Source organism: Salvelinus alpinus, chromosome 5 (assembly GCF_045679555.1).
Source record: "Salvelinus alpinus chromosome 5, SLU_Salpinus.1, whole genome shotgun sequence".
Classification (NCBI taxonomy): Eukaryota; Metazoa; Chordata; class Actinopteri; order Salmoniformes; family Salmonidae; genus Salvelinus; species Salvelinus alpinus.
Window position 1 is genome coordinate 66,064,437 of NC_092090.1, and position 16,070 is coordinate 66,080,506.

A 16,070-nucleotide genomic window follows, 5' to 3' on the forward strand; every position below is an offset into this window, starting at 1 on the left:
CAAGTAAGGTCAGCCTATGTTTTTTTTTTTAAATATATGTTTGAGTAATGAGTACCTTATCCAGTGGTGTAAAGTACTTAAGTAAAAATACTTTAAAGTTGTTTTTTGGGGTATCTGTACTTTAATTTTTCTTCCCTACAATCAAATCAAATGTGATTTGTCACATGAGCCAAATACAACCTTACAGTGAAATGCTTACTTACAAGCCCTTAACCAACAATGTAGTTTTAAGAAAAAGTACAAAATAGATAAGTTAAAAAAATTAAATTAAATAATTAAACAGCAGCAGTAAAATAACAATGGCAAAACTATATACAGAGGGTACCAGTACAGAGTCAATGTGCGGGGGCACCGGTTAGTCGAGATAATTGATGTAATATGTACATGTAGGTAGATAATAAACAGAGAGTAGCAGCAGTGTAAAAGAGGGGTCTGGGAAGCCCTTTGATTAGCTGTTAGTGTAACAGTATAGCTTCCGTCCCTCTCCTCGCCCCTACCTGGGCTCGAACCAGGGACCCTCTGCACACATCAACAACAGCCACCCTCGAAGCACCGATTGAACAGCTATTAGCGCGCACCACCACTAACTAGCTAGCCATTTCACATCGGTTACATTAGGTATATAAATAAATCCATACGTAATAGTGAAACTAACTTAATCCACCATAATAAAATAGTACATTGCCAAAAAGAAAAAACTACCACTTCTTCCTACTTTTAGTTCCCCATATCTCCCTTCTCAGGCTGTAGGACCTGAGAGGGTGGTTCGGCGTGTGCCAATATTGCATGCAAGTCCTTCGCTGATAAATCTTTCAGCTCCAGGAAACGCTCTGCCGCAATCACGATGATTTCTATCTTCCTGGACCTTCTCTCCACCTTGGCAGTGCCATTAATTACCATAGCTATAAATGCCACAAAGTCCACCTTCTTAACCTTTAAAATGTCAGGATCCTGCTGGTGAAAGGCAACCACTGTATCCTACAGTGTAGGCCTATCCACTACCATGGACTCTTCTGGTGCGCCATTCAAACCCTCAACCTTTTTCACAGCTGCTGCATATGAAATGCTCTGTAAAACCTTGACTTTGGCCACCTGATTCTCTTTCACCCTTATGCGGCATTCAGAAGACATGGCAACAAGTCACATATCCATCACTTTTATAACACATAATATGTTCCTTTCCACAACCTGGACTTCTCTGCTTCTCCCTTCTGTAAACATTTGCTACATGACCAACAGCTTTACACTGATCACACTGCATTGGTCTTTGGATAAATGCTCGGACTCTGTAGTTAATATATACTAACTTCACTTGAGTAGAGAGACTCCATATCAAAAAACAAAAGAACGATAGACTCTTCACCATTCACCACACGATTCGCCCGACGTGCTTCAATCACTCCAGGAATATTTTTAAACTCTTCAAAATCGACTGACCACGAGACGCCAGATATAACACCCTTGAGGGGTGCCCTGTTCCGAAGAGACACACACGACACTTCAAACGTATCAAAATACACAACGCACGTTCCTTCTGATCCGCAGAAGTTCAACAAAAATCAAAACAAGCCCGCCTCTCAAGATCCTTACAGACTTCACTTTACCCAGCACTCTCTCCATCAGTTAGATAACTCAAATGGGTTTTTTCAAGATTGGTACTCTGCTCAATCGCTACTCATTAACAAATCGTCCTCCTACTAGATACGAAAGGTCATTCTCATCACTGTACACTACTTTGCTCCGTTTTCCATTCTTTTGGACAATACTCCAATTCTCCTTGATTCTACTGCCATTGTATTCTGAACCTACTCATCCGCTTCCGCCATCTTGCGCTTGTCTTTACCTGTCTGCCTCATTCTCAGGAAAGTCACACAACTCTGGAAACGTTATGACCGGCTTTGGTCAAGGTGTGTCCTTTATGCCGCCCACACAGGAAATAAACTAAGGTGTTTGATTGGCTGCTTTGCACAATGACGCGTAAACTACGTTTTTTCTTTGACACCATATGAACAAGTATCAGATAACCTCGTTTAGTTGCGGAGAAGTCTTCACCTTTACTCCCTCGCCGGTGTATTTCAACGCCTTAATGCAAAGTAATTATGTTTAAAGATTTTACACCTTTCATTGATACCTTATGTAATGTACTGTAATATACACAAGAACAGGAGACGTTTCACTTTCAAATTCAAATTGGTAACGTTAACATTAATTTACGAGGTTACCTCTACATAACGTTATATATATATATATATATATATATATATATATATATATATATATATATATAGCTACCGTAAATTGTAAATTTGATAAGAGTAGCTAGCTAGCTAACTGAAAGTTAGCTACACAGACTTTGGTAACTAACGTACTAACGTTAGCTGGCTATTAACGTTAGCATACTAGCTAGTTATTTAGCTGGTGTTACATGTCATAATATCTAACAGTACTACTGTAAAAAGAAATGGCTAGCTACATTCACTATTGAACCACAGTTGATAGCAGGTTAACTAATTTAGTTGACTTAGATTATGGCTTGTCTCCTGTGTGGATTCAACTTTGGAACTTGTGTGTGTGTGATTAACTTCTTATTTTCTCTTTCAGTACAACTATAACAGTTAGGTGTTGTAAGAGTGATTGCGCTACTGAGACTGATGCCATGTCTGATTTGGTGGATGCCAAAGGGATAGCTGCACATGGGTAAGGCAATGCATTTCTCATGTCAACCCTATCAGCTACCCAAAGAATAGAGGGTGGGCATCAAAATCAAATGTACAGTACCTTCAGAAAGTATTAATACACCTTGACTTATTCCACATTTTGTTGTATTACAGGCCGAATTCAAAATGTATTATTTTTTGTCACCCATCTACACACAATGCCCCAAAAATGACAATGAAAACTTTATTTTTAATTTTATGTTTGCAAATTTACTGAAAATGAAATACAGAAATATCTAATTTACATATGTATTCACATCCCTGAGTCAATACTTTGTAGAAGCACCTTTAGCAGCGAATACAGCTGTGAATCTTTCTGGCTACATCTTAAGAACTTTCCACACCTGGATTGTGCAACATTTGCCTATTATTATTTTCAAAATTCTTCAAGATCTGTCAAATTGGTTGATGATAATTGCTAGACAACAATTTGCAGGTCTTACCATAGATTTTCAAGCAGATTTTAGTCAAGTGTAACTCAGCCACTCAGGAACATTCACTGACTTCTTGGTAAGTAACTCCACTGTAGATTTTGTGAATTTTTCTCCCAGTGTCTGGTGGAAAGCAGAATGAACCAGGTTTTCCTCTAGGATTTTGCCTGTGCTTAGCTACATTCCATTTATTTTTTATCCTGAAAACCTCCCGCGTCCTTAACGTTACAACCATACCGATAACATGATGCAGCCACCACTATGATTGAAGATATGGAGAGTGATACTCAGTAATGTGTTGTATTGGATTTTCCCCAAACATAACACTTTATATTCAGGACAAAAAGTGAATTGCTTTGCTACATTTTTTGCAATATTACTTTTTTGCCTTGTTGCAAACAGGAAGCATGTTTTGTAAATATTTGTATTCAGTACAGACTTCCTTCTTTTCACTCTGTCAATTAGGTCAGTATTGTGGAGTAGCTACCAATGTTTTTGATCCATCCTCAGTTTTTTCCCATCACAGCCATTGCCCTCATCCCTCATGGTGAAATCCCTAAGCAGTTTCCTACCTCTCTGGCAAATGAGTTAGGAAGGACGCCTGTATCTTTGTAGTGAAAGGGTGTATTGATACACCATCTAAAGTGTAATTAATAACTTCACCATGCTCAAAGGGATATTCAACGTCTGCTTTTTTTTTTTTTTTTTTTTTACCCATCTACCAATAGGTGCCCTTTGCAAGGCATTGGAAAACCTCCCTGGTCTTTGTGATTGAATCTGTGTTTTAAATGTACTGCTCGACTGAGGGACCTTACAGATAATTGTATGTGTGGGGTACAGAGATGAGGCAGTCATTTAAAAAAAAATCATGTTAAACACTATTATTGCACACAGTAAGTCCATGCAACTTATGTGACTTGTTAAGGAACATTTTTGAATACTTATTGACTCAAGACATTTCAGCTTTTCATATTTGATTAATTTGTACACGTTTTGAAAAACATCATACAATTTTGACATTATTGGGTATTGTGTGTAGGCCAGTGACAAAACATCTCAGTTCAATCTATTTTAAATTCATGCTGTAACCCAACAAAACGTGGAAAAGGTCAAGGGGTGCGAATAGTTTCTGAAGGCACTGTATTTTATTATATTAGTTTGCACTCTGATTTTTTATTTAGATACCCATTTGGGTGGCATGCACTGGGCGAGTGAGCCTCTTTTTACATAGTTCTATCAGCTGTCACATTCTGTGAAAGCATCTTTTAACGTCATTTTATCCTTGAATAGTGTCGGACAAAGTATTCTCTCAGCTGCATTAGAATGCAATGTGACATTGCGTGTCTGATCATAAGCCAAAACCTGCTGTCATTGTGCCTTCAAGCATGTCAGCTGGCTTCATTAGCCAAACAACATGCATTTTCAACGTACCTGTGCAGCCAGTTTAACATGGACAGTGAAAAGTGCGTGTAGACATTTTAATCACTCTGCGAGGACTTCTGCAATGTGTTATTGTCCGCCCACTGTGCCGCAGCCGATTCAGTGTTAAAAGGAACTTTTTCCTTTTGCTCCAGGCTGGGCAGTCCCTCAGTGCAAAGGTTTACGACAAAGAATCCTGAAGTAGACGCTAAGCCTCCGGCTGACATGTACACATATAAGATGAACTACCCCAGCCTTGGACAGTGTGTCATCATCAACAACAAGAACTTTGACAAGCACACAGGTAGCCCTAAGTTTGTACGATGTATTTTTGTCCATTTCACTTGTTCAGGTTATAATGGTATGTCCGATTTTTGTTATATACACTTCATTGGTTATTTCCCTTTAAAGGAATGAGCCTTCGCAATGGAACAGACGTGGATGCAGGACATGCGATCAAAGTGTTCTCGAGTTTGGGGTACAAAGTGAAGGTTGCCAATGACCAGACTGTGCAACAGATACAACAGCTGCTTTACAAAGGTAAGCTCAGCAGTTGTGATGTGAGTGTCCGAGTTAGATTGTCTTTTTTTGTGGAGTCATTTGAGAAGTTTCTTTCTGATTGTCTACAAATAAGTTGCACTAGTATTGGTAGTAGTGATGTGACATCTGGCAAAATTTGATCAACTGAAGGAAATCTCTTTTTAATGTTAAGTTTGATTGACTTCAAGAGCCACTGTGTGTGTGCGTGCGTGTGACATTTTCAGTGTCTCAAGACGACCACAGCCAGTCGGCCTCCTTTGTGTGTGTGATGCTGAGCCATGGAGACGAGGGGGTGTTTTATGGCACAGATGGCAACGTAGAACTCAAGAAGCTCACTGGCCTCTTTAGGGGGGACCGCTGCAAAACGCTGGTGGGCAAGCCCAAACTCTTCTTCATCCAGGTACTGTAAGGTTTTAGCTGCCTGTTCCACATTTCTGTACTGAAGTGATGAACATGTATTTGCATGACTGATATTCAGTGGTACATTGCTAAGTGTAGCCTATCTTCCCCTGACCCTTAACCCCTGATCCTTCCTGTGGACCTGGTGAGTAGGCGTGCCGTGGCAATGACCTGGATGGTGGCATAGAGACAGACGCCGTTGCTGATGACTCTCCAGAGAGGATTCCTGTTGAGGCAGACTTTCTCTACGCTTATTCTACAGCCCCAGGTAATAAACCCTGTTTTATTAATGCCCCACTTTGACACACTTTAAAGGCCCATGGCAGTCAAAAACGTGATTTTTTAATATTTATTTCCACACTGAGGTTGTAATAACTGAAATTGTGGAAATGATAATGCCTTTTTAGTGTAAGAGCTGTTTGAAACGTTTTGGTGGATAGAGTTTTGCCAGCCTAGTGACATCACCATTTTAATTGAAAACAATTGCAGTAAGTTACTTAATTGTTACCAAGAAATTATTTGGTATTGAGATTAAAAAAAACGTCTGCAGTCGTGCATACTACATATGTTACATTTACATGGTACATTGGTATGTTACATAGTACTTACAACTGATATATGTTATAACTTTTACATACAAACTGCAAACGGGTATGACAGTAGACTATAAGCCTACTACTATAGCCATGTATACTTGTATGGTAATTGCACTGTACCATGTACAAAAACGACCATGTACCACTGTATGTGCTTTAGAGAGGTTGTAGCAATGTACAACATTGCTACAGTGATTGATTGGTTTGTGACGTCCATGCCTCTCCATAGGCTACTACTCCTGGAGGAACACCCAGAAGGGCTCCTGGTTCATGCAGGCCCTCTGTGAGATGTTACAAAGGTATGGCAAACAGCTGGAGATCATGCAGATCATGACACGTGTCAACCACATGGTGGCACTTGACTTCGAGTCTTTCTCCAACATGCCCGGCTTTACTGCCAAAAAGCAGATCCCTTGCATTGTGTCTATGTTGACCAAAGATCTCTACTTTCCACATTGATTTGATATTGTTGTCTAGACATTACTATGACTTGATTGTGTATCCTGTGGCACCTTTTTAGGTATGTGCACAATGTTTACTGGACTTCTAAGTAGTGCTGAGCAATTAAACAACATTTCTAAATGACCAATTGACCAATGTCGGTTCAATATTTGAATTCCCTTTATGCACATTTTCTCTAGAGATAAACCAGATCAAGCCCGAACTGCAACGTAGGAGGGAGTTGTAGTTTCCAACAGGACAATATTCTACATGGTTTAGTGCAGAAAACGTGGTAATTAACTACCATGACCAAAATCCTACTTGAGAAAGAAGAACATGCAATCGAGAGGGATAGAGAGCAGTTGCTTCGCGAGGGATCTATCTGATAATACATTATCTAAGTGACTGGTATTCAGCAGCTACAAAAGTATGCCTTATTTACTTTGAAGAACTACTAAAATTGTTATTTTGTCAGACAGCATAGGCAGAAGCTCTGTAGAGAGGATGACTAATATATATTTTTTAAATTGTCATCAAATAAAAAAACTAAAAAGTAATCAAAATAAAACAAATGTAATATACACAACTCAAATATTTTTTTTAAGTAATGTGAATAAATGATGGTTAATAAGTGATGAGCAGTTATGGGCAGTCACTACCATCATGGGACTTTTAATGATTGTTTTATTTTGTGTTACCGCATTCAACCCACATAATGCATTAATGTATTATCGAAAACCGGGATTATTTTTTAAGAATTGAAATGAAACCGAACCGACCTCAAAAAGCACTAATCGCTCAGCACTACTTCTAAGTGGATACAAATTTAAATACTTGTATTCTTTTTGGGTTAAGTCTTAAAGAGAAAGCTAAAGGTTTGATTCGATTTACCTTGGACTCGGAGGCCTAAAAGGCATGATGTTGGACCAAAGAGAATGCATTTTTAATGGGGGAAGGCAGGCATTAAGCAACGATTATGCAATATGAAACACGCTTTCAGATAGCAATAATGTAATGAATCAATCACTCAGGCTTTAAAACTATTGAAAAATGTGCCATGTCTTTTTAGAAATGATAACTGTCTTACCTGTGGGATGGTTTGTTTTTTTCATTTGCACATTGTACATTCAAATAGCTTACTACATGAAATATAAACTTGAATAAACTAGCTTTTATCCTTGATTCAATTGTTATCCTATTATTTTCCAAGAAACCAAACATTTCTGTGAATGGGATTTTAATAAATATATACAGTACCAGTCAAAAATTTGGACACACTTACTCATTCCAGGGTTTTTCTTTATTTGTACTATATTCAACATTGTAGAATAATAGTGAGGACATCAACACTGAAATAACACATATGGAATTATGTATTAATCAAAATCGTGTTAAACAGATTAAAATATATTTGAGATTCTTCAAAGTAGCCAACCTTTGCCTTAATGACTGATTTGCACACGCAAAAATATATTTTGATTTGTTCAACACTTTTTTGGTTACTACATGATTCCATGTGTGTTATTTCATAGTTTTGATGTCTTCACTATTATTCTACAATGTAGAAAATAGTAAAAATAAAGAAAAACCATTGAATGAGTAGGTGTGTACAAACTTTTAACAGGTACTGTAAGTAATTTTTTTTAAATGTTACAGTCTGGTGGTGCAAGATAATGTCTCCCACAACATTGTGAAATAACTAACGAGAAAATTCTTATAAGACCAATGTGATGTTGTATGGCGGCAGATAGCCTAGCGGTTAGAGTGTTGGGCCAGTAACTGAGGGCACATCGGCAAGGCTCTGTCGATGTGCCCTTGAGCAACGTACTTAACCCTAATTGCTCCTGTACATCGCTCTGGATTGTCTGCTAAATGCCTAAAATGTAAAATGGTTGCCAAATCTTTCACTTCTAAAGAAAATACTGGTCTGTAAAGGTTGTCATCAACCATGAATGCCTGATTCAGTATTCTGTATGAAAATCTAACATACCATGGGTTATTCAAAACTATAATGTCATTATCCAATATATGATGGGCAGCATAATGGCCTGCTCGTCTCTGCAGTCTCACATCTTATCTGAGGCCACACACTCTGCATGCAGTGTGTGGCCTCAGATAAGACGCGTGACTGCAGAGAGGAGCAGACTCATGGCTCTTGGATTTCCAGATTATTTCCTGTGGTAGGGGCCAGGGAAGCCTCTCTGCTTTGTCTTTCTGACAAGAAACTACAATAGGTTTTACTTTCATTCAGTTTAAATAAAGAGAGGGTACAGTGCATTTAATCATGACATAGGCAACAATTATATTATTTTATAATAGATATTGTGAAAAGGGAGCAGGAAAATAGGATTTAACAGAAGATCAGAGTGGGTCTTCTGCCTCCCAGAAAAAATATTCTGCCCCTCCAAAAAAGGCACCTGTCCCACAGAAAAAAATATTCTGCCACCCAGACAAAGGCACCTGTCAGAAAGGAACTGGAGCAGATGACTCGGTATGACATTTATCCCCACATTCAGTAGCATGTTGCTAAGAGCAGTGTTACGTTATGTTGCCTGCTGAGCCGAAACATGTCATCCAATTATTGCTTGATAATACGAGGAGGAGGATATTTAGGCGTGTGCTACGGTAATCGACCTGTTCAAATAAAACAGTCAGATCCCCTGTCTTCAGAGGATCTGACTGATGAGGACGTTAGTTAAAATGGAAGTTTACCAAAATTTACCAAGCGATTCCATACATCGAAACTAGGTAGTTGGAGTTTGCCTTTTGATGCCCCGTGTACACTAGCACGCGGTGCCGCGCGGTGAAACACTGCTTCCCATTCATTTTCAATGGAGGAAAGGGTGGAGGAGCGGAGAGTGCGGGTGACGTGGCATGTTCACTAGCAAGCGGTAAATTGCCGCGTGCCACTTAGGCCGCCCGTTGTGACTCGCTTGTGCCAGCATGTTCGCTTGTGCCAGCATGTTCGATTGTGCGTCAAGAATTCCGCATAGCAAGTTTGTATGAAGGTCTGGTTATTAAATGGGTAAATAGTTCAATAGTAATATGCTCTAAAACGCTCTGGTGACAAACAAACTTTGCTGCCCTGTTTCCAATTGTCCATATGGCTGGGAGAACCTATTCAAGTAAGTAAATACATTTTGAAAATTTATTTTTTTAAATGTATTATTAGCTAACTAGCTACAGTGCAGGCTAACTCAAATGAGCAGCTAAATGAACTAGCTAGTCAACTTTACATACTGTATAGCTAGCTAAGGGAATTAAATAGCACCAGCTACCTAACTTAATTTTAGCTAACTATCTTGATGTGTTTATAGGTAGCTAGCTAACAGCCATGGAGGAAGGTGAAAGGATAATGTTAGCAGCCCCAACTTTCAAAGTGAGAGAGTAGGCTATTCTAAATAGGGCAGGTACTTTTGTGTAGTTCCAGTCCCTAGAAGTGAGGAAGATAATAGTAACATAATATTCAGTGCAGTGTAATTTCAGTATAATGAAGTCTGTTTGTGAGGTTTTCTGTCCTCAGATTAAGAGAGCTATGAAAGCCAGTCTACATATGAAGAGGTCCCAATGAAGAGCAGTGGTTCTCTGTCCTGGTCCTGGGGACTCAAAGGGGTGCACATTTTTGTTTTTGCCTTAGCACTGCACTGCTGATTCAAATGATCAACTCATCATCAAGCTTCAAGTGGTATTTATGTATTCATTTGTGATGCTATCCTTGAAATGATCCTGTTATTGTCACATGCTACACATGCACGTGTGTGCCCATGCATCTATCAATCCAATGTTATTATGATTTGTTATAAGGGATATTACACTTTAGTAATCCACAATGACCTGGTGATGTAAAAGTCTAATAATAACATTATCTTCCATATTCCTAGATACCTTGTAACTGGAGATTCCTTCAAAACGATTGCCTACAGTTACCGCGTAGGGCACAGCAAGGTTGGGTGACCAGGGCCATCTGGGATTGCCTCCTGGAGAAATTCCGGCATGTGAAGGCTACCTGTGTCCTGCATAACTTCATGAGGATGGACACGGGGGCCAGGAGGGGATATGCAGCCGACGTGTGCCAGAGGAGAAGTCTGTTGCTCTGCAGGATGTTTCAAGGTTGGGGTCCAGCAACGCAGCATGAGAGGCAATCCGTGTGCTGGGGATCTTCACCTCCTACTTCTTCAAAGAGAGTGCTGTTCCCAGGCAACACCATAGACTACACTATGCACAACCAAAGGCTATTTTAAGAGCCATCCACATTGCAATAAGAGTATTCTTCCATTTACTTAGCTATGTCAACTGCAGTTATTAAATTCCCCGTTTCTCTCCCTTTGATTTCTACTTCTCAGGTGAGGGTGCTGTTTAGATAAGGGTGTGATGTCTGTACAAAAACAAAACAGGCGATTTTAAGTCACCCATATTGAAAAAATGTAGAACAATTAGACACCCTATAACCCACACCTACACACCCATGTATCAATCTGATTGATGGATTGTGTTGTGTTGTGCAGTAAGCAGGCTCAGGTGTATAACTATGACTCCTTCCACCTTCAAAGAACAGGCAAGAGGGCCAACCATGGAGAATAGTAAAACACTTCATTATTTCTATAACTACGCTATATTGTTTGTCCTCATGTGTCCGTTCATGTTTTTCAGCTACTTAGTGTGGACACCAGGTGAGGCCACACACACAGATTCCTGTTGAACACTTATTAACCTCTACAGGACCAAATTAATTTTGGATTGAAGATGTTTGATGTGAGTCTGGAAGGAGAGTTTACAATCTAACCAGACACCTAGAAATGTGTAGTTGTACACATATTCTAAGTCAGAGCCATCCAGAGTAGTGATGTTGGGCAGGTGCAGGCAGCGATCGGTTGAAGAGCATGCATTTAGTTTTACTTGTATTTAAGAGCAATTGGAGGCCACGGAAGGAGAGTTGTATGGCATTGAAGCTTGCCTGGAGGGTTAACACAGTGTCCAAAGAAGGGCCAGAAGTATACAGAATGGTGTTGTCTGCGTAGAGGTGGATCAGAGACTCACCAGCAGCAAGAACAACATCATTGATGTATACAGAGAAGAGAGTCGGTCCAAAAATTGAACCCTGTGGCACCCTCATAGAGACTGCCAGAGGCCCGGACAACAGACCCTCCGATTTGACACACTGAACTCTATCAGAGAAGTAGTTGGTGAACCAGGCAAGGCAATCATTTGAGAAACCAAGGAGGATGTGGTGATTGAAAGCCTTGGCCAGGTCAATGAATACGGCTGCTCAGTATTGTTTCTTATCGATGGCGGTTAAGATATCGTTTAGGACCTTGAGCGTGGCTGAGGTGCACCCATGACCAGCTCTGAAACCAGATTGCATAGTGGATAAGGTATGGTGGGATTCGAAATGGTCGGTAATCTGTTTGTTGACTTGGCTTTCGAAGACCTTAGAAAGGCAGGGTAGGATAGATATAGGTCTGTAGCAGTTTGGGTCAAGAGTGTCCCCCCCTTTGAAGAGGGGGATGACCGCAGCTGCTTTCCAATCTTTGGGAATCTCAGACGACACGAAAGAGAGGTTGACCAGGCTAGTAATAGGGGTGGCAACAATTTCATCAGATAATTTTAGAAAGAAAGGGTCCAGATTATCTAGCCCGGCTGATTTGTAGGGGTCCAGATTTTGCAGCTCTTTCAGAACATCAGCTGACTGAATTTGGGAGAAGGAGAAATGGGGAAGGCTTGGGCGAGTTGCTGTGGGGGGGTGCAGTGCTGTTGACCGGGGTAGGGGTAGCCAGGTGGAAAGCATGGCCAGCCGTAGAAAAATGCTTATTGAAATTCTCAATTATAGTGGATTTATCGGTGGTGACAGTGTTTCCGATCTTCAGTGCAGTGGGCAGCTGGGAGGAGATGTTCTTATTCTCCATGGACTTTACAGTGTCCCAGAACTTTTTTGAATTTGTGTTGCAGGAAGCACATTTCTGCTTGAAAAAGCTAGCCTTGGCTTTTCTAACTGCCTGTGTATATTGGTTTCTAGCTTCCCTGAAAAGTTGCATATCACGGGGGCTGTTCGATGCTAATGCAGAACGCCATAGGATGTTTTTGTGTTGGTTAAGGGCAGTCAGGTCTGGAGAGAACCAAGGGCTATATCTGTTCCTGGTTCTACATTTCTTGAATGGGGCATGCTTATTTAAGATGGTGAGGAAGGCATTCTTAAAAAAATAACCAGGCATCCTCTACTGACGGGATGAGATCAATATCCTTCCAGGATACCCTGGCCAGGTCGATTAGAAAGGCCTGCTCGCTGAAGTGTTTCAGGGAGCGTTTGACAGTGATGAGTGGATGTCGTTTGACCGCTGACCCATTACGGATGCAGGCAATGAGGCAGTGACCGCTGAGATCTTGGTTGAAAACAGCAGAGGTGTATTTAGAGGGCAAGTTGGTTAGGATGATATCCATGAGGGTACCCGTGTTTACGGAATTGGGGTGGTACCTGGTAGGTTCATTGATAATTTGTGTGAGATTGAGGGCATCAAGCTTAGATTGTAGGATGGCTGGGGTGTTAAGCATGTTCCAGTTTAGGTCGCCTAGCAGCACGAGCTCTGAAGATAGATGGGGGGCAATCAGTTCACATATGGTGTCCAGAGCACAGCTGGGGGCAGAGGGTGGTCTATAGCAGGCTGCAACGGTGAGACTTGTTTTTAGAGAGTTGGATTTTTAAAAGTAGAAGTTCAAATTGTTTGGGTACAGACCTGGATAGCCTGCAGAGTTCTGTCCTACTATCTTTGCAGTAGATTGCAACACTGCCCCCTTTGGCCGTTCTATCTTGTCTGAAAATGTTGTAGTTAGGGATGAACATTTCAGAATTTTTGGTGGTCTTCCTAAGCCAGGATTCAGACACGGCTAGAACATCCGGGTTTGCAGAGTGTGCTAAAGGAGTGAATAAAACAAACTGGAGGCTTCTAATGTTAACATGCATGAAACCAAGGCTATTACGGTTACAGAAGTCATCAAAAGAGAGCGCCTGGGGAATAGGAGTGGAGCTAGGCACTGCAGGGCCTGGATTCACCTCTACATCACCAGAGGAACAGAGGAGGAGTAGGATAAGAGTACGGCTAAAAGCTATGAGAATTGGTCGTCTAGAACAGAGAGTAAAAGGACGTTTCTGGGGGCGATAAAATAGTTAAGGTATAATGTACAGACAAAGGTATGGTAGGATGTGAATACAGTGGAGGTAAACCTAGGTATTGAGTGATGATGAGAGAGATATTGTCTCTAGAAACATCATTGAAACCAGGTGATGTCATCGCATGCGTGGGTGGTGGAACTGAAAGGTTGGATAAGGTATAGTGAGCAGGGCTAGAAGATCTACAGTGAAATAAGCCAATAAACACTAACCAGAAAAGCAATGGACAAGGCATATTGACATTAAGGAGAGGCATGCTTAGTCGAGTGATCATAAGGGTCCAGTGAGTAGAGGTTGGTTGGGGTCACGGCGATTCAGACAGCTAGCCGGGCCATCGGTAGCAAGGTAGCATAGGATGGAGGTCTGTTTTTAGCCACCTCGTGCGTTTCCGTCGGTAGATTAGTGGGGTTCCGTGTGGTAGAGGGGATCAATCCAATTGGCAAAATAGATATAGTTATAGTGACCCAAGAAAAGAAAAATAAATAAAAATATTTAAAAATAATTGTCCGATAGACTTATTCAGATAGCAGCCGATAAGACAGCTAACGATTAGCGGGCCGCAGATTGGCGTTCAGGTAACGTCGCACGGAGGTGCCAGTTGGATAACTCCCTCGGGCAGATAACATCAGTAGTCCAGTCGTGAAGGCCCGGTGGGGCTCCGCATTGGCAGTAAAACGGGTCCGGATAGGTGATTGTAGCCCAGGAGTGGCTGATGGAACTCTTCAGCTGGCTAGCTCCGGAATAATTGATGAATGCTCCGGGATCGGCATAAGCCAATAGACACACGGGTAGCAGCTAACTAGCTGCGAAATACAGGTGTAAATGTCCAGAGCTTGTGGTTGAAATCCGGGGATATGGAGAAAAATAGGTCCGGTATGTTCTGGTCTGAGTTGCGTTGTACAAAAGTGGCGATAGATTTTCGAGCTAAAGGAATAGCTGATGACCACAAACCGTGGTTAGTTGAAATACTAACGTTAGCCAGTAAACTGGCTAGCTTCTGGCTAGCTTCAATTGTGGATTTCAGATTTGAGGTAAATAATATATATATATTTTTTTTTTAATTGGTGAGGCGGGTTGCAGGAAAGTGTTTTGAAGTTGAGTTTTTGGAAAATAAAATATATAAAAGATATGCGAAGAAAGGTGTAAATATATATATATATATATACGGGACAAGACGAGGACAAAAAGACGTCTAACTGCTATGCCATCTTGGACGGAGAAAAAAAAAAGTGTATGCTAATGTGATTAGCATGAGGTTGTAAGAAACAAGAAAATTTCCCAGGACATAGACATATCTGATATGGGCAGAAAGCTTAAATTCTTGTTAATCTAACTGCACTGTCCAATTTACAGTAGCTATTACAGTAAAATAATACCATGCTATTGTTTGAGGAGAGTGCACAGTTATAAACTTAAATGTATGAATAAACCAATTAGGCACATTTATGCAGTCTTGATGCATATATGTTCCAAATTTTGTAATGGTTCATTGGATCAGTCAAACTTTGCACATATACTGCTGCCATCTAGTGGCCAAAGTCTAAATAATGTGCCTGTACTGGAATAATATATTATGGCCTTACTCTTGAATTTCAAAGATAATGGCACAAAAAAATTACAAAAAAAACATGTTTTTCTCTATGTATTATCTTTTACCAGATCTAATGTGTTATATTCTCCTACATTAATTTCACATTTCCACAAACTTCAAAGTGTTTCCTTTCAAATGGTATCAAGAATATGTATATCCTTGCTTCAGGTCCTGAGCTACAGGTATCATCAGCAGTAAAACAATCAGGGCACGGCAGAGGACAGGTAGAGCTCTGCAGTGTTGATTTATGACATTTGAATGTGCATTAGATGGCAACAAGATCATATTGTACAGCAATTTCATCAGGTAACATGAATGCAAAGCCGGCGAGAGGTGGTTAGAATAGGATGAGAGGCCAAGTGTCCGTGAAACCAATAGAGAAGAGTCCCGAGTGTGGGAACAAACATAGTCTGTCCCACGGTCGGGTAAACAAGCAAGTTCATAGTCAACAAAGCCCGCAGGAGTCATGAGGTAAATAGCATAAAGCACATGAAAAATATTTTTATACTATGTGTTAAGCACATCTTTACTCTTGAATATATTTAGGCATGCCATAATAAAGGGGTTGAATACTTATATATTTTTTTATATGAATTTGTCAAATAAATTTTGACATTATGGGGTATTGTGTGTAGGCCAGTGACACAAAATCTCAATTTAGTCCATTTTAAATTCAGGCTGTAACACATTTTTTTAAAGTCAAGGGGTGTGAATACTTTCTGAAGGCACTGTATCACACCTGTACATCACACTTTGAATACATTATGTCTATCA

General features: G+C 40.4%; 1 protein-coding gene and 1 long non-coding RNA gene across 3 annotated transcripts; both read left to right on the top strand.

The window, feature by feature from the left end:
- Positions 1–1,976: 1,976 nt before the first annotated feature.
- LOC139576535 (caspase-3-like) lies at positions 1,977–7,725 on the top strand. The gene is made up of 7 exons (XM_071402744.1): positions 1,977–2,093; positions 2,602–2,697; positions 4,723–4,871; positions 4,979–5,107; positions 5,332–5,507; positions 5,660–5,774; positions 6,332–7,725. Exons 2-7 carry the CDS (start codon positions 2,657–2,659, stop codon positions 6,559–6,561), a joined length of 840 nt encoding a protein of 279 aa, XP_071258845.1. The 5' UTR covers positions 1,977–2,093; positions 2,602–2,656; the 3' UTR covers positions 6,562–7,725.
- Positions 7,726–9,504: 1,779 nt separating this feature from the next.
- LOC139576537 (uncharacterized) lies at positions 9,505–10,865 on the top strand. 2 transcript variants are annotated; one of them, XR_011675135.1, is made up of 3 exons: positions 9,505–9,668; positions 10,052–10,228; positions 10,425–10,865. It is a non-coding gene; the product is annotated as an uncharacterized lncRNA (long non-coding RNA). The 2 variants fall into 2 exon arrangements; XR_011675136.1 differs by having other exon boundaries at positions 9,511–9,668; positions 10,067–10,228.
- The last annotated feature ends 5,205 nt before the right edge of the window (positions 10,866–16,070 follow it).